A 27390-nucleotide genomic window follows, 5' to 3' on the forward strand; every position below is an offset into this window, starting at 1 on the left:
GATTAACCAATAGAAATCAACTACACTTTTTAGTTTACCCTAGATACGAACATGTAGGCAAAAAAATAACAATGAAAATGATTGTAAATTGAAATAAGCTATCCTACATATAATTTTAGATAAATAAAAACCGATTCCGCTACAAACGATTAAAATAATGTGATGTCATTCTGCATCATACATTTTTTACGTACGTCTTATAAAGAATTCATGTGCATACTCAATACTATACACTTCACAATATTCATTTACCACTGTGACACCAACTATTGGCACTTTAAAGTTAGGAAAGTCATCATATTTGTTTTTCTTTATACCCCTTTGTTGGCCATATAAAAATTTGATGTTACCTCAAACTGATATTATTATCATAATGTTACTTGACAGCACACTTGAAGGACTTTTTCCACTAAAAAATCGGCATTTCCAATGCAACCAACTGTTACTCTTGCCCACTTGTTTGTTAATTATTATAAATATAAAAAGAGAAGATGTGTTATGATTGCCAATGAGACAACTTTCCACAACAGACCAAATGCCACAGAAATTAACAGCTATATGTCACCGTATAGCCTTCAACAATGAATAAAGCCCAAACTAATAGTCAGCTATAAAGCGCCCCAAAATCACAAATGTAAAACTATTCTAACGAGAAAACTAACGGCCTAATTAATGCACAAAAATGAACGAAAAACAAACATATTACACAACAAACGACAACCACTTAATCACAGGCTTCTGACGTGATACAGACACATCCATATAGAATATGGTGGGTTTAAACAGTGGTTTAACATTATAACAAAAGAATGATCTATAATTAAAAATCAGTTGAAAATGGTTTACTCATCATATGAATACAAACAGAATTACATCAAACAAAAGTTTGACCGTGACTGTGTACTTGTACATCACAGCAACAAAAAGACACTTACTACTGATCTGATAGAACTCACAGTTATTGACAGCAAAGCAAATAACAACTAATAAAAAATATCATGTTTTTTAAGACTTACTTATCAATCCGTACGCATCAAAAGTCAAATAAATTTAATGAAAAGACTTTATGAACAGTCCTACAAAAACATGACCTTGAGCAATGACTTTTCCTACACACTCCGTGCAGTGTGATACGAGAAATATCTATTCTTACAAGAAATAAATAAAATGCCACAACCTGAAGAGAAATTTCTTTATAATGTTACTAAACATACACAGAGGATTGAAAAACATTATTATGCAGATTTATTTTTTTACCGATTAACTTTATTACTTATTATGACAAACTACTCATGGTCCTTGATTCAAAGCTTACTCATATTGCGTTTTTGATTATCAGTTTAAGGTTTCCATGTAGCATTCCTACATTTGGACTAGTTGAACATACATTGTTTGATGGGGTTTGCATCTGCCCTGTAAATTTGGTTCATGATTTCAAGAAAGAAACAATCGTTTTATCCGTTTATTTTAAAAAGGTACATGGTACAAAATATATACAACTTAGTATTATGTTCATTTATAAACATTAACATTATAAAAGATGAGACAAAGGACAACTAGTTTGAGTTTATACTTGTTTACTACAAAAGATAGTTATACATAAATCAAACTACATACAAAGCATTGGATTGGATACAGATTATAACGTATTTTGATTTCAACTTCAAGTACAGATATTATTTAAAATGAAAGCTGTAAACGAAAATCACTATCTCTGAACTTGTATTGCTATTGAATATTTTGAATTGCACACCATTATTGATATTTTTGCTTTCCATGAAATGTGATATGGAACGTGAAGTCTGTCAACCTAAAATATATAGTAAACATTAATTACAGATTCCTGTATCTGACTGTTACTGACAACATTTAAGCGGTGTATGACCTATTGAGTGTCTGAAGGTTTTTCCCAATTCCTTAACAGAAATAAAATTGAACCTAATAATGGCATTATGCACTTGCATTGGCATCTATATCGAAATGATTGTTAACAAATTTGTCAAAAAAGCTGAAAGTATTGCAGTATGATTGAAATAAAATCTACTTAATATAATTCAAAAGATCTATCCATAAAGCAGCTTCTTTCATGTATACATATTTTCTATATTTACTCTTGATTTAACATATATATTTCCAAGGTATGTCCAAGGTATGATATGTGACACTTGACACTTGTAACATGTGATAACATTTTTACAAACAGTGTTGTAATACATTCCATTGACCTTATTTATGGTCAAAATCTATGCATAGAATCCCCATAAAAATACTGCTAATGTCATCAAAACTACAGCATTTATATTAAGAATATATCTCCATGTTTTTGTTTCATGGATAGAGTTTTGTTTAGCTTCAATTGCTTTCTTTTCTTCGTCTGACAAGTGGGGTTCTTGTTCCATTTTTTCAATTCCACAAATCCATCTGAATGCCCTCGTGTAACATGGGAGAGAATCAAAATCTTCTTCCGCTGCAAAAAAATATAATTAAAATTAACATATGTGGTAGAACGATAGCACATTTGATATAAAAAAAATAAGATTATTGACTAAAATTAGATTTTCATGTGCTTCTTGTTTTGTATGAGACAGTCGTTTCTTCTAGAGAAAACTCACCAGTGACGTTTGCAAAACATTAAGTTCGAAGTTGAAGAGAATTGATTCTTCAATAGATTAATTTTCAGACTTCTCTTCAGTTATTTAGAAGTTGTCTTTTTGGTTCAATGTGTAAATGTTATTAACACGGTAAAAATGCTCAAAATGCCTCAATAAGTGAGTGATATGTTTGTCTGAAATGATACGCAGACTTATCCCAGACTAATTCCGGACCAAAATCGGATTTTTTTTCCGATTTGCGAATCTTTGTAGATTTTTTATTACAATCCGTAGAGGGTATTTTGACACGAGCTAAGTAGTAAAACTTAAATTGATTTATCAGCATTGTATATCATAAATTCTCTTGTATATAGTTTAGATTAGAATAATCAACATGCTTCGCTAAAGCATGTTTAAAAGGACAACAAACACAAAAACTATAGACATTGAGATGCATAAACGCGTTACAATATTTTGGCATAACATTTTGACAAATTTATTGGATTCCAATAGGTAAACAAAGAAGCAACTGCCTAGATTTTTTTTTCGGTTTCTCTCTATATTGTGGACTTAAAGTGAAATATCTTGCTGTAAGTTGAGTCAGCTATCAGAAGGTATGGTTTTAATCCCAGTAAGATAACGAACCAACCGACAAGGACAAGGGTGTTAACAACTTACCAAATTGATCCAGTTTAGATTCATGGTGACTAGACCTATCTGGTTCAGCATCTAAATCTTCTCTTTCTTCTGTACTATACCGATTCCAAAATGTCAGGCGGTGGAGCTGTAAGAGAGTATTTTTCTTTAAATACAAAATTAACTCATCATAGATACCAAGATCGAAATTTTATATTTGCGCTAGACGCGCGTTTTGTCTACAAAAGACTCACCAGTGACGCTTGAATCCAAAAATGTTAAAGACCAAATTCAGTACGAAAGAGATACTTGATAAAACGCAACTCCTGAATTATTACATTTCTAGGTCATATGTCAAACGTTTGTCCAACATCGTTGTAATTGGTTAATAATATATGTATGTGCAACTGATCACGTTACATTATTTTCGTTTTGGAGACATATACAAGTAGATATTTTTTTCACAAATCTTCAGGTTATGAACGTTGTAGTGTTACAGTATTAAATATATTTTTTATATCAAATTATATCATCTCAATATAGTTACTGCAATGTAATGTCAAAACTGCATCTTCGGATTTAAAATAATTATGTTTTGCTTTGAGCGTTCCTGCTGAAAGTAAATCCATATTTTTTATATGAACATATCTGAAGATAATTTAAGTGCTGTAGAAAAGACTATTGTAACAAATATAATAATAGTTTAATGTGTGAATTAAAACAATGTAATTTATTAGTTAATTTTACTGAATATTATCCCTGGGTATTCAGTTGTATTCAATCTAACAGGGAAACTTGATGAAATGCTGTACACCAAGTTTAATTGTTAAACAGCAATAAAGAATCAATTAGAGTGTTAAAAAAAAAAAAAAAAAAAGAAAGTAAATTCAGAAGAGCGCTTCGGACGCAAGAAATTATTAAACGTGTTGTTTTCAATTTCTTACCTATTTGTAAAATGTTATACAATCAAAATTAATCATTTCAACAAAAAGCATTGTAAACCCTTAAAGGAACAAAGATAACTGGGAAATATCGGTCACTCAGTCTATTTTTGATTAGACTGTTCAGTAGTTAATATAAGAGAATGCAAATGTACAAAACCAACCCATACTTCAATGTTTTATAGTTCTTTCTTTTGTAGTACTGTTATACCACTGTCCCAGGTTAAGGAGACGGTTGGGATCCCTCTAGCATGTTTAACCGCCTTATTATTTATGTATGTGCCTGTACCAAGTCAGGAGCCTGTAAATTCAGTGGTTGTTTATGTGGTACATATTTGTTTTTCGTTGTTTTTTTTACATAAATAAGGCCGTTAGTTTTCTCGTTTGAATTGTTTTACATTGTCTCATCGGGGCCTTTTATAGCTGACTATACGGTGACCTATAGTTGTTAATGTCTGTGTCATTTTGGTCTTTGTTGGATATTTGTTTCATTGGCAATCATACCACATCTTCTGTTTTATATTCAATGTTAGATTAAACGTATGCATAGTACTGAATTCATATTGATGAAATAACTCTTAACAAAGGCTTAACATGTTCAGTTTGGGATTCTTTGTAATGTAATTATTACGTTGTTAAGATCCAAATAGCCGATAGTAACATAATATTCGCAAATGGTTACAGCATAAAAGTATTATGATCGCCCCAATCGTATCAACTTTCGACAACATTTGGTTGTATGTTTTAGATATTTCTTTTTTAATAATACTCACATGTTTATCTGGAATAGGTTTAGTGAGTAGGCTGATGATAATTGTTGCTATAAAACAAATTCCAAAGAGAATAATACCAAAGTGAAGGTAATGAACTTTGCTGATGATGTCTGGTCTATTGTCGTCTGCTTCTTCACCACATGGCGGGACTGTGTAGGCATATTCCCAAATGAATCGAGTTAATCCAACTACTAATCCTATCATAAGTCCCCAAAATGCACCCTGAAATTTAAAGATTATAATTAATAATAAAACACAGTTGCAGATTTTCATTATTACAATGCTATGTGTTTCGTTTAACAATGTTGTATTATAAATTAAGTATCTTTTCAATTACCTTTTTTATAAACAAAATAATCCAGAACAGAAATTACTTTGATAGTTCATCTAAATTATTTATAGAATTGTTTAGGGGTTCAAAATATTCCATTAAGATCTCAGTCAATTTGATATCTGGAAATCACAAAAAGAATTGAAATGTTTCAAGAAACAAGTTCTTTAAGTCTGGATTATCCCGCTTACATGTTTAACCCCGCCTCATTATGTATGCATGTGTCTGTCTCAAGTCAGGAGCCTGTAATTCAGTGGTTGTCGTTTGTTCATGTGTTACATATTTGTTTTTCGTTCAATTTGTAAATAAATGAGGCCATTAGTTTTCTCGTTTGAATTGTTTAACATTGTCATTTCGGGGCCTTTTATAGCTGACTATACGGTATGGGCTTTGCTGATTGATGAAGGCCGTACGATGGCCTATAGTTGTTAATTTCTTTGTCATTTTGGTCTCTTGTGAACAGTTGTCTCATTTTCAATCATACCACATTTCTTTTTTTATAATTACTTTAATCGAACTTGTACACATATATTTTATTTTTTCGAATTAGTCATCAAGCAAGAAAAAAACTCTAGAAAAATGAAAAGTAAAAACGACGAACTGGATTTAGTGGTCCAAAACATTTAAATGAAATCAACTTATAATGGTATACTTTTATAAATTGTTATTTGGATGAAATGTTGTCTCATTGACGCTCATACTACATCTTCCTATATCTATAATATTTGTTTTTTTAATTGACATACCTGTTCATTGGTCCGTTTCCAGAAAACAGCGAGAACGTAAATCGCACATACTGGTGGCGCTAAAAAGCTTGTTATTGCCTGAATATAATGGAAAAGCTCTGAGATATTCTGAATAATTGGAATCCATACAATTGAAACGACTACCAAGATCAATACACAACATCTACAAAAATGAAAAGAAAAACTGGTAAAGAAAGATATTATTCAAATATTCAAACATTTCTACTCTTGGCAATGAATAAATACAATGATGTTTGGTGGGGTTTGTGTTACTCAGTCCATAGTTTTCTATGTTGTGTGTTGCTCAGTCCGTAGTTTTCTATGTTGTGTGTTGCTCAGTCCGTAGTTTTCTATGTTGTGTGTAACAGTTGCTCAGTCAATAGTTTTTTATGTTAAGTGCTGCTCAGTCCGTAGTTTTCTATGTTGTGTGTTGCTCAGTCCGTAGTTTTCTATGGTGTGTGTTGCTAAGTTCGTAATTTTCTATGTTGTGTGTTGCTCAGTCCATAGTTTTCTATGTTGTGTGTTGCTAAGTCTGTAGTTTTCTATGTTGTATGTTGCTCAACCCGTAGTTTTCTATGTTGTGTGTTGCTCAGTCCGTAGTTTTCTATGTTGTGTGTTGCTCAGTCCGTAGTTTTATATGTTGTGTGTTGCTCAGTCCGTAGTTTTCTATGTTTTGTGTTGCTCATTCAGTAGTTTTCTATGTTGTGTGTTGCTCAATCCGTAGTTTCCTATGTTGTGTGTTGCTCAATCTGCAGTTTTCTATGTTGTGTGTTGTATAGTGTTCTTCGTTTTTTGTATTTTTCGTTTTTGTTCCATGGCATTGTCAACTCGGTTTCATCTTGTGATTTCAATATCTAGTATCAAACACACACAACCCTCCCTTTGAAACAAGAAACGGTTAATTTAGATAAAGTCAACAGTAGAATACCACTGTTGAAAAGTCACTAATCAATGTCAATAGGTCTTTTTGTGATTATATGTCACACAAAACCTCCTTATTGTTCTAATACATTACAGTTGATACGTATTAATAATTTTGTTTTTCTTAAATCAAATTGTATCAAACAACAGCATAACATGTTTCAACCGGTTGGGTTCATATTGCCGAGTCTTTCGTTTCTATGTTGAGTGTTGTATTGGTTTTTTTTTAATCGTTTTTGCTTTTTCGACAGTGTATTGTCAGTTTGTTCCCTACTTGTGCCCCAGTCACATAGTCACGTTTCAAGAGCTACGTTTTTCTACGTTTTGAAAGCGTAGCGACGCGGGAATATACGTAACAAAGCGTATCAAATCGTAGTGATCCTTTGTTCAAAACGGGACCTGCCCCGTATGTTTTGAAAATTCAACAAAAAACGTAGGGAAAATTGAAACGAAGTAGAAACATAGTTAATACGTATCAAAGCTTAGAGGAACGTAACAAAACGTTCTAACTACGTATCGAAACGTATAAATGCGTGATGGAAACGTCGGTCTACACGTACTTATTCGTAGCAAAACCTAAATTTCAAAATAACGAGACTTGTTTGTTCAAAACGTAGTTGAAACGTAGCATTTTAAAACGTAGTTAAACGTGATAGTGTGACTTCCAACAATCATAAGTTCTACATCAGATGCCTATTTACCTTCAAACAATCATAAGTTCTACATCTGACACCTGCTTACCTTCCAACACTCATAAGTTCTACATCAGATGCCTATTTACCTTTCAACAATCATAAGTTCTACATCAGATGCCTATTTACCTTCCAACAATCATAAGTTCTACACCTGACACCTGCTTACCTTCCAACAATCATAAGTTCTACATCAGATGCCTATTTACCTTTCAACAATCATAAGTTCTACATCAGATGCCTATTTACCTTCCAACAATCATAAGTTCTACATCAGATGCCTATTTACCTTCCAACAATCATAAGTTCTACATCAGATGCCTATTTACCTTCCAACAATCATAAGTTCTACATCTGACACCTGCTTACCTTCCAACAATCATAAGTTCTACATCAGATGCCTATTTACCTTCCAACAACCATAAGTTCTACATCAGATGCCTATTTACCTTCCAACAATCATAAGTTCTACATGTGATGCCTGCTTACCTTCCAACAATCATAAGTTCTACATCAGATGCCTATTTACCTTCCAACAATCATAAGTTCTACATCTGACACCTGCTTACCTTCCAACAATCATAAGTTCTACATCAGATGCCTATTTACCTTCCAACAACCATAAGTTCTACATCAGATGCCTATTTACCTTCCAACAATCATAAGTTCTACATGTGATGCCTGCTTACCTTCCAACAATCATAAGTTCTACATGTGATGCCTGCTTACCTTCCAACAATCATAAGTTCTACGTCTGATGCCTGTTTACGTATCCTTAACCATATATCAATAGTAAAGAGAGTACTACTGCTGTTAAATATGGACGTCAGTGATGAGATCAAGGCAGACATCATTACAGCTAACATAAGGCCTTTCAATCCCGTAGGCATGATCCCTAACACTAATTTAGGGAATGCAATGTTACTGCATCCGGCTCTAGAGCCACATGCCTCTTCACATACATCTGGATCAGCACAACCAACGGAATCTGTACAGGAAAAAAACACATTAATGCTATTGCGTGGAAATCAAATGTTATTGTAATTAGATTAAAAAAATAATGACAATATAAATAATAGTGTTTCTTTGCCATGTAATTATATATAAATGGACACTGGTTTGATATAAATGTTTCTCATTAGTGCGTCGAAATAATTTCCAATATTTATAATAATTTAAAAAAAACTAAGGCTTTTCTTATCCAAGGAATATATAAACTTAGCCGTATTTGGCACATTTTTTTTGGAATTTTGGATCTTCAATGCTCTTCAACTTTGTACTTGTTTGGCTTTATAACATTTTGATAGGATTGATGAGTCTGTTGTAGATAAAACGCGCGTCTGGCGTACTAAATTATAATTCTGATACCTTTGATAACTAATTAGAGAGGATGGGGCTATTAGAAGCAAACAAATGGTCATGTCACCATGTAACCCCAGGGAATGTGCAGGCAAATACACAATAAATTTTCGACATCGTTTGATCACTTAATACTTAACTGTAGAGCAAAGAGTTAATTAAGCACGCTTACAATTAATATTAATACAGAATTTTCAAATAAGGAATAAATGAATTCGATAAAAGAACGTTCTGTTTTCCAATTATGCAAACCTTTCTGTTGTAATATATCAGTTAGAAAGCAGTTTATCTTAAACGATGATGTATTCTTACGGGAAACACACCATGTTCCGTGAACAAAGAATGTCACGTTTGTTCTCTTTATCAATACGTTTGAATAAATACATTTTGTCGGTCGTTTACAAAACGTGACGAGAAAATATTTAATATTGCTATATTGGTGATTAAAGAAAAGCAAATTCACATTTCTGGTTTCAAATATTTATGTCTCACCGAGAAGTTTCCTAAAGGTACATTTGAAATTCATTACTGGAACTTTTTTTTTCGCTACGAAAAAGTTATTTTATACAAAATTCAGTATTTTAAAAGTTTCGTAAAGCATTTATTCAAAAGAACATTAATAGTTTTAATAGATGGTACATGTACATATAAGTGGAGATCTCCCATGAATTGTCCGTTTTACAATTAGTTCGGCCATATTGAATCGATGACATATCTTTTTTAAGAGGTGGAACTAGTATGATAGTATATCTTATGCATGATTCCAAGCAATTATAAGGTTTTTGTGTATGTTTTAGTGTATGTTTTAGAGCATATTTACCCCCTTTATGAAAACCTGCCCCCTTTTCAATAAGACCGAACTAACAATGAAGGGGCATATTCGATGCACCGAGCAGAATTAAATTGATTTGAGTAAGTATTAGTATATTTTTTATACAAGGTCGTCCTTATTATTTGAATTTAGTCTTATACAAGCGGATTTTATATAGGGTACCTACCTCTGTATAAAATTCTTGAAATCATGCCAGGAAATACCATAATCCAAAGTGGCAAAAACTTAAGATAACCAGCTAAAATAGTACCAGCTTTTGCATGTGACAAGTTCTTTGCTGCTAGTGCTCTCTGTACTATTACCTGTCAACAAATAGACACTTAAACGGTAAATATATTTGTTAAATAGACACTTAACGGTAAATATAAGTGTTAAATAGACACTTAAACGGTAAATATATTTGTTAAATAGACACTTCAACGATAAATATATTTGTTAAATAGACACTTGAACAATTAATATAGGTGTTAGACACTTAAACAGTAAATATAAGTGTTAAATAGACACTTAAACGGTAAATATAAGTGTTATATTTAAAAGAAAGGCAAAATGGAGGGGTGAAAGATATTTAAACGGTAAATCTAAGTGTTAAATAGACACTTAACGGTAAATCTAAGTGTTAAATAGACACTTAAACGGTGAAAATTAGTGTTATATTTAAAAGATAGGCAAAATGGAGGGGCGAAAGATATTTAAACAATAAATATAGATATTAAATAGACACTTAAACGGTAAATATAGGTGTTAAAAAGACACTTTAACGGTAAATATAGGTGTTAAATAGACACTAAAACGGTACATCTCAGTGTTAAATAGACACCTAAACGGTAAATCTAAGTGTTAAATAGACACTTAAACGGTAAATATAGGTGTTGCATAGACACTTAAACGGTAGATATAGCTGTTAAATAGACACTTAAACGGTAATATAAGTGTTGAATAGACACTTAAACGGTAAATATAAGTGTTAAATAGACACTTAAACGGTAAATATAGGTGTTAAATAGACACTTAAACGGTAAATCTAAGTGTTAAATAGACACTTTAAAGGTAAATATAGCTGTTAAATAGACACTTAAACGGTAATATAAGTATTGAATAAACACTTAAACGGTAAATATAAGTGTTAAATAGACACTTTAATGGTAAATATAAGTGTTAAATAGACACTTTAACGGTAAATATAGCTGTTAAATAGACACTTAAACGGTAAATATAAGTGTTAAATAGACACTAAAACGGTAAATATAGGAATAAAATAGACACTTAAACGGTAAATATAAGTGTTAAATAGACACGTTAACGGTAAATATAAGTGTTAAATAGACACTTAAACGGTAAATATAGGTGTTAATTAGACACTTAAACGGTGAATATAAGTGTTATATTTAAAAGATAGGCAAAATGGAAGGGCGAAAGATATTTAATCGGTAAATATAGGTGTTAAATAGACACGTAAACGGTAAATATAGGTGTTAAATAGACACTAAAACGGTAAATATAAGTGTTAAATAGACACTTAAACGGTAAATATAGGTGTTAAATAGACACTAAAACGGTAAATATAGGTGTTAAATAGACACTTAAACGGTAAATCTAAGTGTTAAATAGACACTTTAACGGTAAATCTAGGTGTTAAATAGACACGTTAATGGTAAATATAAGTGTTGAATAGACACTTTTAAAAACGGTAAATATAAGTGTTAAATAGACACGTTAACGGTAAATATAAGTGTTAAATAGACACTTAAACGGTAAATATAAGTGTTAAATAGACACTTTAACGGTAAATATAGGTGTTAAATAGACACTTAAACGGTTAATATAAGCGTTAAATAGACACTTAAACGGTACATAGATGGTGTTAAATAGACACTTCAACGGTAAATATAGGTGTTAAATAGACACTTAAACGGTAAATATAGGTGTTAAATAGACACGTAAACGGTAAATATAGGTGTTACATAGACACCTAAACGGTAAATATAGGTGTTAAATAGACACTTAAACGATAAATATAGGTGTTAAATAGACACTTAAACGGTAAAAATATGTGTTAAAAAGACACTTAAACGGTAAATATAGGTGTTAAATAGACACTTAAACAGTAAATTTATGTGTTAAAAAGGCACTTAAACGGTAAATGTAAGTGTTATCTTTAAAAGAGTGGCGAAAGAGAGGGGCCAGAGATACAAGAAGAACGGTAAAACTCATAGATCGAAAACAAACTGACAACGCCATCATGGCTTAAAAAACTCAAACAGACAATAATTACACACAAGATGCAATTTTGAAAATTAGAGACTAAAAAATATAAGAATAATACTAAAAAGATAAGTCAACAAATAAGTCAACAAATAAGTCGACAACGAACTGACAAAGCCATGGCTAAAATTTGAACAAAAAACTATCAAAGGGACAACAGTGTGAAAAACACAACATAGAAAATTAAATTATTAAATTGTGTCAACGACAGAAAAGAAAGATACAATTTCATATTCTTTCCTTTCTGAAGTATTTGTACTTTTTCTAAAATATATAATTGTAAAATCTGTAATATTCTTATTTACAGAAATGTACATTAGATTCAATAATGCAGTGATCATTTAACTTTCGACGAGAATAGGAATACCAAGAGAATAATTGAACATCCTAGTCGGAAATGAATAACATGAATCTGAACATCAACGCTTTAGAAATTTCCTTTTCATCAAAATGATCCTTTGTGTGACTCATGTTATTTCACATGCATGACAAAGAAATAAGTATTCCTATAATTGCAGATGTTATTTAATTGTTCGACATTGTTCTTAGTTAAAAGAGAGGTGAAAGATACGAAGGGACATTCTATTATTTTATTGTATTATTTTAATTTTAGTTTCTTGTATACAATTTGGAAATTAGTATGGCGTTTATTATCACTGAACTTGTATATATTTGTTTAGGGGCCAGCTGAAGGACGCCTCCGGGTGCGGGAATTTCTCGCTACATTGAAGACCTGTTGATGACCTTCTGCTGTTGTTTTTTTATTTGGTCGGGTTGTTGTCTCTTTGACACATTCACCATTTCCATTCTCAATTTTAACTCAGTTAAGTGGGAAAATAAAATGACAATGTATGGCTAGAAAGACAAACAGACAAACAACAGTACACAAAACACAACAACGAAAACTAAAGACTTAGCAACATGAACCTAATTAACCATCTGGGGATATTAGATACTCTGGAAGGGTATGCAGATACTGCTCCACATGTGACACCCGTCGTGCTGCTCATGTTTAAAAAAACGGTGATAAGTCTTATTCGGTAGGGCACATTTCAGCAAAAGTGGTAAAGCGTGATGTTACGATAATTGGAACATATCCATCGTCAATTGTGAAACAGATATTCCATAAATGTGAACTAACTCATGATGGTGGTCGTAAATTATGAAGGGGTGATTTCAACTAAACCACTTGGAACTCGTCGTTAAATAGCTCCCATTTGAGAAGCAACCATCTTTTAAGGAAATTGTGATATGAAATTCAAGCCCTGGCAAATCGTTTCAGTTTGGAGATATATAATTCGAATTCAGGCGCTGCTCGATTGTTGCTACATAGAATTGGAAAATTCATGATTGGCATGCTAAATTCATTCCTTTTGTCGTCAATTGTTGTTCTTAACCGACCCTCATTGTCATTTCTTTGTAAGTAAAAATCCAGACAGAAGACAAACGTATCTGTCTCTGCTGTATTAAGGGGGAAGTATGCACTGCCGAAAAGATAATTTCTTACTACACTACCAAGAATTTATCCACGTTTTTTGGTACATTTCTACCATTATTCATATTAGTACTCTTGGCAAGATAACGCTTGTAATATTAATCTACTTTCTATTAATTTAGTTTTGTGTATTGCTATACTGTACAATTATTAATTCTATAAATTCAGTACTGATTTTTCAGCACTGTTTCAATACTGATTTGATCAGTGCTCATTCAGTACTGATTTTGTCAGTTCTGATTCAGTACAAATTTGATCAGTCCTGATTCAGTACATTTGGTCAGTCCTGATTCAGTACAAATTTGATAGGTCCTGATTCAGCACATTTGGTCAGTCCTGATTCAGTACAAATTTGATCAGTCCTGATTCAGCACATTTGGTCAGTCCTGATTCAGTACAAATTTGATCAGTCCTGATTCAGCACATTTGGTCAGTTCTGATTCAGTACAAATTTGATCAGTCCTGATTCAGCACATTTGGCCAGTCCTGATTTAGTACAAATTTGTCATTCCTGTTTCATTACTGATTTCGTCAGTCCTGATTCAGTATTAAATTCGTCAGTGCTGATTTAGAACTAATTTTGTCAGTCCTGTTTCGGTACTAACTTTTACAGTCCTGTTCAGCATCTAACTCACCTGATCAGAACACCAATACCATACAGCAGAGATTGTCAAACCGAACATTATTCCTGGCCATGGTAAACTTCCATCCTCAGCTGATCGAAACAGATGCATGGCGTTATCTGGCGGTATTCCACATTTGGCATATTTATAACTAGAATTCCCCATGTTATTTATCGTAGTGTCAGGAAAAGAGGCGAAATATTTCTGGATCATAGCTTCGTAACCACCAACCTCAATAAAACCTAAAAAAGAAGTAGCAAAATAAATTATTGTTTCACGGTGGTACATGCTGCACGATTAAGTGTTTAAGACACCATGTAAATGGTCTTATCATTAGTAGCATGTTACTTTTGTAAGAGGCTGATTGGTGTAAAATGGTCAAACTTATGTTCACAAACATCTCGTCTTATATATTTTTTATGTTCAACATTTGTTTTGTTTTCTTTGCACGAAAGTCGCTGGTGTACAAGCAGATTTTTTTGTATAATGCTTTTTATTTCTTATTTTTAAGGTTCACTAAACCTTAAAGTCTGAGACCCCTAAACTTTCAAGGAAGAGTCCCTTTCTAACACTGACGAATGAGCGACCATTATCCTTGCTTAAAAGTCTAAAAAGGTCGATGATTTGTAGAATTGCTGTTTTAATATAACAATTTTGGTGAGCACCTTTTAAGCAAGGATAATGGTCGCTCATTCGTCAGTGTTAGAAAGGGACTCTTCCTTGAAAGTTTAGGGGTCTCAAACTTTTCTTCGTGAGTTTTACCGATTACAAACATACTCTGGTTTCAATAAATGGTCACTAAACTGAGCTGAACAATACCATAAACAAATCTAGAGACCCAGCACAACTGAGATTTACAATACAATAAACAGAAATTATCAAAGCACAAAACTCTGAGACCACTATTAGTGAAAATTGTATTGCCTATTTGGTTATTTGGAATATTTAAATGATATATAGACAATAATAGTGCATTGACTTGACATATCAACGATATAAGGATGAGGCTTAGAAACGGGGAAACGCGAGGTTGTGCCGAGCATTTTTCCCGTTTCGGGCCGAATTCTTATATCGTTGATATGTAAAGTCAATGCACTATTATCGTCTTTATACTGCAATCTAAAAAAACATTTTCAATTGTTGTTTAGTGTGTTAATGGTATTTATTTAAATTAAATATTGGTGGAAATCTCCCTTTAAATAGGCCTCATCTCACACAGGCGAAGAAATATACAACACGATGAAATGTACATCACCGCAATCAATGGTGAACGAATTCGCTATAGACTAAAGTATAAACGAATAAACGTATAACATAACGATTTAATTTGCAAACAAAAAATATTAATAAGTGAAATATATTTTCCAAAAAAATGTAAAAGAAACAAGTTTGAGTCGTTAAACGCATCGTTGTTTACATTGGAAACAAGAACAGGTTGAAGAGGTCGTTTGAATAATTAAATATAATTTCGATAATTGCTATTCAAATATTCATGAGGAAAAGTGATATCAGGTCAGTGACTGTATATGACATAGAAATATACGGTCAACGCATTTTGACTGCTCAAATAGAACGAGTGCAGTATAAAATTAAATATAACGTTATTTCACAGTCAAACCACAAAGACCAGATATAAGTGAATATGGTTAACCAGACTTAGAAGATACAAAAAAAATAGAATTCCACTTGAAAAAGATATATATTAGATAGAAGTTGCCTTCCAACAGATCACATAAGAACACACTGATCACTTTTTACAAAAGTTCTTTAACTGACAGAAAGTTAAGCAGGACACTTTCAGTACACATCGGGTTTTTCGGCAATGTTGACCGGACATGGCTGTATACTTATACATCCTACAACAACCGTATTCACAAAACTACGTATACTTCACGATAAACTTACTCAAAATCATCATAATGAAAGCTCCAATGATCATAATAATAACTTGAATAAAATCTGTCCATATTACAGCAGTCAGTCCACCTAGAAAAAAACAATAGGCACATACAATAATAGTATATGTTTGAAACACCAATGAGTGCCTGTCGATTATTTTGTTGTGTAGGGGTTGAAGTTTGTTAGTGTGGTTCATAAGTGTTTCTCGTTTCTTATAAGCAACAGTACGGGTGACACATGTGGAGCAGGATCTGCTTACCCTTTCGGAGCACCTGAGATCACCCCTAGTTTTGGTGGGGTTCGTGTTGTTTATTCTTTAGTTTTCTATGTTGTGTCATGTGTACTATTGTTTTTCTGTCTTTTTCATTTTTAGCCACGGCGTTGTCAGTTTGTTTTAGATTTATGAGTTTGACTGTCCCTTTGGTTTCTTTCGTCCCCCTTTTATATGGATTTGATCGTTGGTTTTCATATTTGAATTGTTTTACATTAGTCATTGTTGAGGCCCTTTGTAGCTGGCTGTTCGGTGTCAACCAAGGTTCTAAGATGAAGGCCATAATTTGACTAACAATTATTTTGATTTTTATACAATGCGACTTGAATGGAGAGTTGTCTCATATCACATCTAATTTTGTATATTCAAAATGTAGTACATCATTTATACAGTTTTGTGATTATTTGTGGTAAATGAATGGAATTAAGGGGAAAAAAGGCACATTTCAAAATTATAATCTTATAGTTATTTGATAATTTACTCCTCCAAAAATAATTGGATGCAGGAAACTCAGTTGTGCGTTTTATTCCATCTGTTATCTTATTAATGATACAAACATGTACTCACCAGCTATTGTAAACACAGCCGATATTGCGAGTAAGATGATAACAGCAACATAGAGATTCAAATCCTTGAAAGATTGGGTTATAAAAATGGCTCCAGAGAATAAATCGGCCTGCAAATTAAAAATAATACAACATGAAAATGTTAATAAATAACATATGCTTAAATTAATAATATGATTCTGTATTAAGCAGACACACGAGCAAAAACAGGACAATGATAATAAAACAATTGGATAATGTTTCCAAAGATATTTGAAACCATATGGACTTCAAGTCATTTAATTTGCTATGGTAAAATTCAACTATAATTTACCAACCTCATAAAAGTTTTTTATACATAACACTACGTATGTGTTTTCTATAATGATTGAAGTATAAAATCAAAAAATAATTCTCGTATACTATGTTGCTCCAGAATTTGGCATCGGAAGATGGTACGAAAAAAAACAGAAAATAACTGCAATTTTGTCATGGTTCATGTTGTAAGGTTTACAGTCTTGTTGACATATATTTCAATTTATCTACATTTGACATTTTTACTTACCGAGAGCTTTGTAAAAACATATAGCAACAGTGCTAAAACAGAGAGATAGACTCTGATTCTTTGTCCTCCAAATCTTTTCTTCAAATATTCTGGCATTGTAAACACCTAGTTAATTGTAAAAAAAAAGGCAAATATATACTTTAAGAAAAAAGGAAAATGTTTTAAAAGAAAGCAAAAAGGTTAGATGGCATGACCACAGAAATTTGTTGATAGTACTGTAAGTAATGCCAAGATGAAAAGATGAATGACAAATGTTTTGTTTTGTTTATTGATTGGTGGTATCAGCTAAAACAAATGAACCATAATGAATTAAGAAAAACGTACATTTTAAAATTATACTTGAAATATAAATAAAACGAAGGTTTTCATGGAATCATTTTTTTAGTAAGAGAAATATTCCATCATGCATTATCTTGACGTATCATTATACAGATTAGTGACGACATACTAGCATCAGTAATTATGTCGAAACTTACCCCAGCTGCTGTGTAAACAGGTACAAAGAACCATCCTAGAACCATTAGAATAAATATTGCCTGGAAAAAATATCAATTTTCATAAGTATTTGCATTAATTATTAATATAAGAAATTCAAAGGTAACACTAGTACGGTATTATTTTAGTTCTTTTACCGAATATGATGTTACAAATGAACAAAGAAGCTAAATATCAGTCTTAAAATAATTAACTTCTGTATCTGTATCGTTACGTCGAAGGTACCAATACTTGCTTTTACTCGACAGGAGAGAGAGAGTGCATATTAAGGGCATTGGAGAGCTGTTTTGAAGCTCTCAACTGATTTGACGCACACTATTGGTTCTTCCAGTTGGTTCCAGTGAATCACAGTCTTTACAAAGAATGAGTTCTTAAATTGTTCAGTTTTACAGTTTGTAGTCTCAATTGCCTTTGAGTTGTTTTTTAGTGAGTTGTTAACTATGTTTCTGCTCTCAAAGTCTACAAAGCGTGTCGGTTTGGTTGTCCTTTTGGTTTTGCTTTTTACCAAAAATTCGTCAGGTTTGATAGCTGTGACTAAACCCTCAACCACTGTGTACAGAAATACCAGTCTTGCTTGTTCTTCCTGACTGTAGGTTTGACTTACATTTAATTCAAACACTGCAATACCTATACCACTGGCAGCACCGGAACCTGCCAAACCAACAAAGTGGCCGCTACCAATGTTACTGGCAAATAACGAGGCACCAACCTGTCAATAGAAAACAGTAATTCTTTAAGAGAAATTGAGGTTTTGAGAAAAAAATATGTAATGGATATGCAGGGTACAGTCTATGAGATTTTAGGAAAATATCATGACAAAATATGTCTACTTATTCTTCATGTGTAATGTATTTTGCAATACGTAAACTGTTTCATAAATAAAACAAAGAACAAACTATATACAAATGTAAAACTAAGATATACAACGAACACATACCGGTATCCAATGCATAGATCGCCCTGCTAAGAAATATCCCTTCACACTTCCTCGGTTCCGACATGATGACTGAAAATAAACAAACAAGGTTTGAAAGATAATCAAAACATTTATAATGACTGTTACCTGATGAATGTGCTTTCATTCTGATCTTCATCTTTTTACGACCTAAAATGAGTCGTAGAGAACATATAAGTACCCGACCACGTCCACTCTGTGTTTTTGTTGTATGTCTTTCTATTTGTATCCATCTGAAGAGTTTTTAAGCCTTTTTCGACTGTTTTTTTTAGTTTGTTCTTGTGTTGTACTTTTACAAAACAATCCCAGGTTTAGGAGGGTTGAGATCCCTATGATATATTTAACGCCCCAACATTCTGTACGTAGATTGTATGTACCTGTCCCAACTTGTCAGGAGCCTGTCATTCAGTGGTTGTCGTTTGTTGCTGTGTTATCTATTCGTTTGCTTTTTTTCATTTTTTTACACTAATTAACCGTTTATTTTTCTCGTTTGTATTGTTTTGCATTTGTTATTTCGGGTACCTTTAAAGCTGACTATGCGGCATGGGCTTTCCTCAATGTTAAAGGGCATATGGTGATTTTGGAAAATATTTCAGTTTCGCTCATTCGAACAGCCATTTTGCAATATTTTTTTTTATAAAACAGACGAGTTCAAACAACATAATAATTTTTTATTAAAGAAATCGTTTGGTCGCGTGTTGTTTTACATATTTTAGTATTTTATCTTTAATTTATTTTATACAAAAGCCATTTGTATCAAAATGACCTTCAATCTATTTTAAAAACGTGTTACAATAGCATACGGGTACCTCGATGTTTTAACATCATTAGGTAGTATTCCTCAATTTTAAATGCCTATAGATGGTTCAAAACTGTAATTCTGATAAATAAATATATTGACTGTTATCGACTATTCATCATCATATAGAAATACACGTGAATAACAGAAATTGTTACCAAGGCCAAATTTTTATCGGAAATCAAGCTATTTACTGCCTTTCAAATATTTTTTTTTATTCATTTCGGTTAAGAAAGCCTTTCGAATGAAAAAAAAAACTTGACAATATCATCGAAAATATTTTTGTCTTTAACAACAATCAGAAGCTTTTAACAATATTTTCGTTCTACAGACATAGATAATTGGTTGTAATTAATGTAACTGTTTTATAGATTGATTGTTGTTTGCTTAACGTCCAGTTGCAAATATTTCATGCATGTTCAGGGCATATTATACCCTACAGTAGCTTATAGTTTGAAGCTATCAGTGAAAAATTCTTTTTTGGAATATTAAACATTCCTCTTAAGGTATCTTTAAAAGAAAGATTAAAGTAACTGTTATATATGTATAAAAAGATGTGGTATGATTGCCAATGAGATAACTCTCCACAAGAGACCACATGACACAGAAATTAACAGCTATAGGTCACCGTACTGCCTTCAACAATGAGCAAAGACCATACCGCATAGTCAGCTATAAAAGGCATCAAATTGACAATGTAAAACAATTCAAACGAGAAAACTGACAGCCTAATTCATCTATTAAAATTGAACGAAAAACAAATATGTAACAATAAACAAACAACAACCACTGAATTACAGGCACATACATACAGAGTGTGGCGAGGTTAAACATGTTAGCGGGATCCCAACCCTCCCTCTTACCTTGGACAGAGGTATAATTCTCAAATTTCTGTAAATGATTACAAAAGTGAATTTTATTTGTGATAAAAATACCGTTAATATATCTTTTTTTCTTTCTCTTTCTTGACTTTAGTCAGACGTTAAAGCTAAATCCATGTATAGTCATCAATGGTATAAAGATATTGGGGGTGTCGGTCGGTTACTTTTTAGAAAAATAAAAAAGAATCAAAAGATAAAGTATGCGTTCAATCCTCATACGGGTGTACATAGTCATTATATTTAACTTTAAGTCTTGAGTAGGTCAAATTTTATTTTTATTGATTTGATTTTTAACTTTATGCTTATTTCACTTTTTAGAATGTTGACTCTGATCACCTAAAGTTGAAATAAAATGCTTGAAAAGTAGGCCATGTTAAAGAGGCGAAACAACCTAGTGCAGTAAACTGACAATGCATATCCACAATTACAAGCTTAAACTCCTTTCAAGTGTAAACATAATCGAATTTCGCAGGTGAATTTTATGCTAATTCATGTAAATTTGATATTTAATGTTCATAGATGTTATGGATGAAGATCTTAGTAAATTGTTAACTTCTGACATTGAATATAACTTTAGTAATCAGTGGGTCGTGATCAGAAGTGTTATATAAACTTACATGGTGGATTTCATATGAAAACGATGAAATTATCTGATAGAGATAAATAAGTCCCCACGAAGAAATTAAGCAAATACAGAAATAAAGTTACAATGTGTATGCTACAGCGTTGTTACATGTATTTAGTATGATACTAGATATTTGTATTCTAAACTTGCGATAATTCAAGAATGTATAAATTGGGTTATTAAATCTCAGATATTCGTTTTAATATGCCTTAATATATTTGTTTATCAGTTTCGTTTTCTGTTTGGACTGTTTGTCTTTACTGACGAGACGAGTGTCTTGTGTGCAGGGTTTTGTTCCTGGTATCTGATCAGGGTTTCTGTGCAAAGTTCCGTATTTAAGTTCAAACACATTTGTTAGTTTAATAGATTGAAGAGTTTTCTTATCTGTATATCATTAAAAACTTTCACCAAGTAAAATATAAAAAAAGTTATCGGAGGTACCAGGATTATAATTTAGTACGCCTGACGCGTTTCGTCTACATAAGAATCACCAGTGACGCTCATATCAAAATATGTATAAGGCCAAACATGTACAAAGTTGAAGATAATTACGAATTCAAAATTCCAAAAAGTTGTGCCAAATACGGCTAAGGTAATATATGCTATGCCTGGGATAAGATAATCCTTAATTTTTCGAAAAAATCAAAGTTTTGTAAACAGGAAATTTATAAAAAATTACCATATTATTTATTATCATGTCAACACCGAAGTGTTAAAACAGTAGTTTAATAAGATTGATAATTTGATGGGTATACATGGGTTTCCTTTGGTTATACAGGTTCTTAAGTGTCACCGTATTTATATATATCCCAAGCCTACTTTATTAATGTATTTACAACTATAGCTATTGAATATTTGTATGCTCTGACGAGCAAACAAGTACTGAAATTTTATACACAAATAAAATTCGAAAGGTTCAGACATTAAAGCTAGTTGTGTGTGAATTCAGAAAATTATTGTTAAAGGTCGAGGAGAGGGTAACTATACAAACAAAAAAAATGTTTGCAAATATCTGTTCAAAACATGTGAAAGTAAAGTCTACGCATTACCATGAGATGACGTGAAACCGTCACAAAGTTAACTAGCCAGAAGTTTGAAAATTCATGCAACGAATGTATGTGCATATTAATTTAGATAAAAGATGTACGTGTATGCTGTGAAAAGGGCAATCAGATCTCCTTATTATACAAATATAGCCTTTGAATGAGGTCGATACAAGAATATATTGACCTGAAAGAAGTATATTGACTGAGGACGTAGTCCGAGGTCGATATACTTCTTTGGGTCGATATATCCTGTATTGACCTCATTCAAGGGCTATATTTGTTATATTATTAATTTCCGATCATATTTGTATCAAAATCGTCATTTAGGTTTGTTGGAATTTTAAAGATATTACAGAGGGTGGTAAAGGGGGGGGGGTGCGTGCACGAAAAAAACGTGAAATAAGACATAATTTCATGTTGAACGTGACATAATTTCTGTAATGAACGTTGCATGCACGAAAAATAAATACTTATTTGTGAACCTTTTGTAACTGAGTCACTGTCTTCTTGTATATATTAACTCTTTTATTTACTTGATATTCCCGATTTAGTATACACATTTATGATATTATTGGTTTACGGCTTTTAAAAAAAGTATGTCTTGACGATCCATGACGATCCCTGCCAACTGTTTGAATTTTATTTGAAAAATACCAAGCACGCAAAATAAGACTTTGAAAATCACGATGCATTGCACGTAAAATTAAATAAGCAAAACACGTTGAACGAGGCACCCGTCTTTATCTTGCACGACTGAACGTCAAATAAAAAAGTAAAAACACGTTGAACGTGAAATAAAAAACGGCGATCACGTTGCACGAAAATAACCCTTTACCCCTCATTACATTATCTCCTTGACAATACCAACATAATAAGTTGTTATTTCATTTACTTTTTTTTGTGCATCTTATGTATTTGAAGATTTTTTTCGTGAAATAATCGATCACAGACATCATGTGTTTCAATATCCTTGAATTCATGACATGACGTCACATAGTATATCGGTTTTTAGATATTCTAAAAATAACTGTGCGATATGCTTTTTGCCGGTCAATATGCTTTTTGCCAGCCGCCGTTTTCTCTCTACCTTCGAAAATATAGTTTAACATGTGAATATCCCTAAACGAATCAAATTTGTTAAAATATACGAATTAATAATATAGACTGATATGAAAGTCCGGCATACAGTCTAAAAGACTACACTATTGTTTATCTTCTGTCAAGCCATTTATAAATCGACCCGAATATAAGCAAAATGCGAATAAATTACTACAAAGGACTAGACAGAATTCGTCTGTTCCTATAAATGTATAAATTTCTTAATTTACATTTTAAAGATTTATTAGATTCAACTTTCATTCTCGGCAAAGAAAACAAATAGCAAAATCAATAAAAAGCAAATGTAATTGGAAAATATATGCTTTATAAGGACAACAATGAATTTGTTATACACACCACATTCATTTTGTTTACCGTAAAATAACCCTAGTTTGTTTCATTAAACTGGTTTTTGAATAGTATAAGAAAAAAATACTTACGACCTTGACAGTACTGCATTTATATATTATATATCAATCTATAAATCGGTCGTATTTTAATTTGCGCATTTAAAACATATTTGTAGTTTGCATGATCAAAAACCCTTTATGTTATCGAGAACAAACAACTTGTACTGATATACGATATGCGATATGAATTGTTTACTTGATTACTTTATGACAAAATGCATTTTTATCTTTTTAGAAATTTCCCCTATTGTGTAAAATTTAAATGACGAAAATTCATTCAATGTTTACAAGTCCTTTTCCAAATTTTATTTTGATATGATATGGTTATATAATCAAGTTGACAGACTATGCGGAATGGGCTTTGCTCATTGTTGAAGGCCGTATGGTGACCTATAGTTGTTAATGTTTGTGTCATTTTGGTCTTTTTTGGATAGTTGTCTCATTGGCAATCATACCACATCTTCTTTTTTTATATATATTTATATTCATAACAGATTTGTTGTGTGTCGTTAGGCTGCTGTCTCGTTGACGCATACCTAATCTTCCCCCTTATTCGCCGTTCTGTGGTTCGTGTATGTATTATGTTCGATGGTTATCTTTGCATTGGTCATTGAATCTTATATCTTAATTATGAACGTATACATCAGAACATTAAGTGTTTCAATGATAAGCTTAGATAGGTGCGAAAAATTGCATCCACATTTAATTTAGTGCATTTGTCCGTACAACAGGTTTATCCTCTCGGTGCCCCAGTACATGCATAATTTACACAGTACATTGTTTTACATTTATAAAACATGACAATGGTCTATGAAAGATCTTATATTTTGAAAATACCATATACACAATATCAAATATCAAATGTCTAAAATTTCTTTACAAATCTAAAATAGCTTAATATCTTTAAAACATATCTAAACTAATTTCAGAAATAACTTAATATCGATAACAGATAAAACCAAAAATCGATTAAAAATATCATCAAATATCGATTACAAATATCACCAAATATCGATCATAAATGTCGATTACAGATATTACCCCATATCGATCTTAGATCAAACTGAATATCGATTTACAGCTCTAATCAAGTATCGATGACATTGTGTACAGATATAACCAGATGTCGATAACAGATCAAACAAGTTTGAAATATTGATTACCGATCTATTCAGATTTAGTTGACAACTCTAACCAAATATCAAAAATATATCTAACCAAATAACGATAACAGATCTAACCAAATATCTATACTATTAGATATAGGAAAATATCGATTACATATCTTACTAAATATCGATTACAGATATAAACATTTATCGATTAAAAATTATAACCAAATATTGAAGCAGTTCTAATACAAATCTTTTATACAACATATCATAATTTACAGTTCTTAGATATAACATGTATATTTCAGATCTAACCGATATGAAATGCAGTTCTACTATACAAAATATCGGTTCAAGATCGAAATGAAAATTTCTGGTCTAATATACAGAATATCGAATACAGATCCAACAAAAATCAATTTCAGGTCTAAAATTTAAAAAAAATATTCATTGCAGATCTAAGGACAATTCGGAGTTGTCCTATAAGAAAGACATTCCCATTTCATTTGGGAGGAGACATAATTATGTTGACGACAAAACTGAGATTTAATGTGAAAATATACGTTCAAGCTCACTGATTTTCCCATCGTATTATAAAAGTTTTATTTAACAGTTATATTTAACTGAAATTTGATACTTCTACCCATCACCCCGTTAACGCATGATAATATGCTACATAGTTAAAGAACTGGTCTTCTTTGTGTTGTGTCGACAATGGTATTTTTTTGACAGTTTGAAGTTGATTTTCTGTGTGTGTTTTGTTGGTTTGTTGTTGTTTTTAACCGCTCTTTTATGCAATATAGCAGAAAACACACAATACATGGGCGTTTGACTGTGTCTGTCTCTTTAAAATTTAATATAATAGATTTTTCAATATTGTCAACAATATTTTACACAAAATTTTACTAACGCCTACTTTAATGTATTCTGTTCTGCTGTTTAGGTGTGATCTTCACTTGATTGATACATGTAATATTAATAGTAGTTTCACTCAGTCTGTGTTATTTTTCAGGTGCAGTTGTTCGGGCGGTCATATCCTGGTTTCGTTTTAGGAATAAAACTGACTCAGCTATGATTACAAAAACCAATTATATTCACGTCTGCAATGCACGTATAATTATCGTAAATCGAGTTAAATATTCACTTAAGAGATACATGAAATTTTATAGATTTATTAGCTAACATGTTTTATTTAGCCGCAAATTGCAACCCATAAATTTCTATCGTCAATATTTGTACAGAAATATATTTGTACTTTCTATCATGTATTCCGTACACTTGAAGTGTTAGCTCACATTTCTGGTAGTTTTTATTTTTCAAATTTAAGAAAAAGCATTCTTTTATATAGAATAGAAATAAAACTGTGAAAAATAGAGTAAACCATAAAACAAACTTTAATTTATAGTTTGCGGAAATGCATATTTTTTTAAATTACATATTTATTTATGATATTTTACTACATACCAATATACCGACAATAATGACTGCTATAAAATATCCAATGACCACTAATATATCTCCCCAATGGAGGGTAGTGTCTACATCGTCCACCGCCATGCTTCGCAATAGACAAATTGTTTATACCGGTACACACCTGAGACAGGTAAAAATACAAGGAACATCTCAAAATGTATAAACAGAGTTAACTGTCGTGTACCTATCAGATTATGTGACAGACAATACGCTCCTACACATTTATTACTAATTAGAGATAAATTTATAACGAACTTCCTTGAAGGATATTACAGTAAAACATTGTAACATGTTTGTTTTAAATTGTCACAAAATGAAAGAATACCTTGTTTTATAAATTGCACTTTTAGGAATGTTGGTCCTCAGTGCTCATCAACTTCGTACTTTATTTGGCCTTCTTAACTTTTTTGGAATCGAGCGTCACTGATGAGTCTTTTGTAGACGAAACGCGCGTCTGGCGTAAATAAAACATTCAATCCTTGTAACTATGATGAGTTTATTTGCATGCGTCTGAGGCACTTTTCTGGATTGACTTTGAACAGTAAAACCTAATGTGATACAAGCTTATGGTACTAGTATACGTTATAGAATATCCGTTTCACAGTCAGATGATATCGGATATGTTCCAATTATCGGTAGTTCGTATATTTTCCCTTTGATCTTACTGCCTAATATTTTCCAGTATCAACGTACTGGCTGTATCACTGAAAATATTAGGCAATACATTGCGTGACGTCATAACATTCCTTTTGACGAATGTGACCAACAATTTATACTATTTATCGTGTTTGTAATGACATGATCAGCAACACGAAGGGTACCACATGTGGAGCAGTATCTGCTTACCCTTCCGGTGCACATGAGATCACTTCCAGTTTTTGGTGCAGTTCGTGTTGCTTATTCTTTATTTTTCTATGTTGTGTTTTGTTACTATTGTTTGTTTGTTTATTGGTTTGTTTGTCTGGTTTTTTTTCTTTTCTTTTTAAGCCATGGCATTTTCAGTTTATTTAT

The 27390-nt window shown here is 31.9% G+C and overlaps 1 protein-coding gene across 1 annotated transcript; it reads right to left on the reverse strand.

Moving 5' to 3' along the window:
* Positions 1–1529: 1529 nt before the first annotated feature.
* Positions 1530–26515, reverse strand: LOC134681256 (sodium/glucose cotransporter 4-like). Its single transcript, XM_063540798.1, has 14 exons — positions 26371–26515; positions 18918–18986; positions 18585–18689; positions 17962–18021; positions 17486–17590; positions 16943–17051; positions 16111–16191; positions 14218–14447; positions 9989–10124; positions 8361–8619; positions 6019–6181; positions 4942–5163; positions 3270–3375; positions 1530–2467 (listed from the first exon to the last, which is right to left on the reverse strand). The coding sequence occupies exons 1-14, from the start codon at positions 26461–26463 to the stop codon at positions 2244–2246; spliced, it is 1962 nt and encodes a 653-aa protein (XP_063396868.1). The 5' UTR covers positions 26464–26515; the 3' UTR covers positions 1530–2243.
* Between the last annotated feature and the right edge of the window lie 875 nt (positions 26516–27390).

The sequence above is a fragment of the Mytilus trossulus genome, chromosome 8, assembly GCF_036588685.1.
Source record: "Mytilus trossulus isolate FHL-02 chromosome 8, PNRI_Mtr1.1.1.hap1, whole genome shotgun sequence".
Classification (NCBI taxonomy): domain Eukaryota; kingdom Metazoa; phylum Mollusca; class Bivalvia; order Mytilida; family Mytilidae; genus Mytilus; species Mytilus trossulus.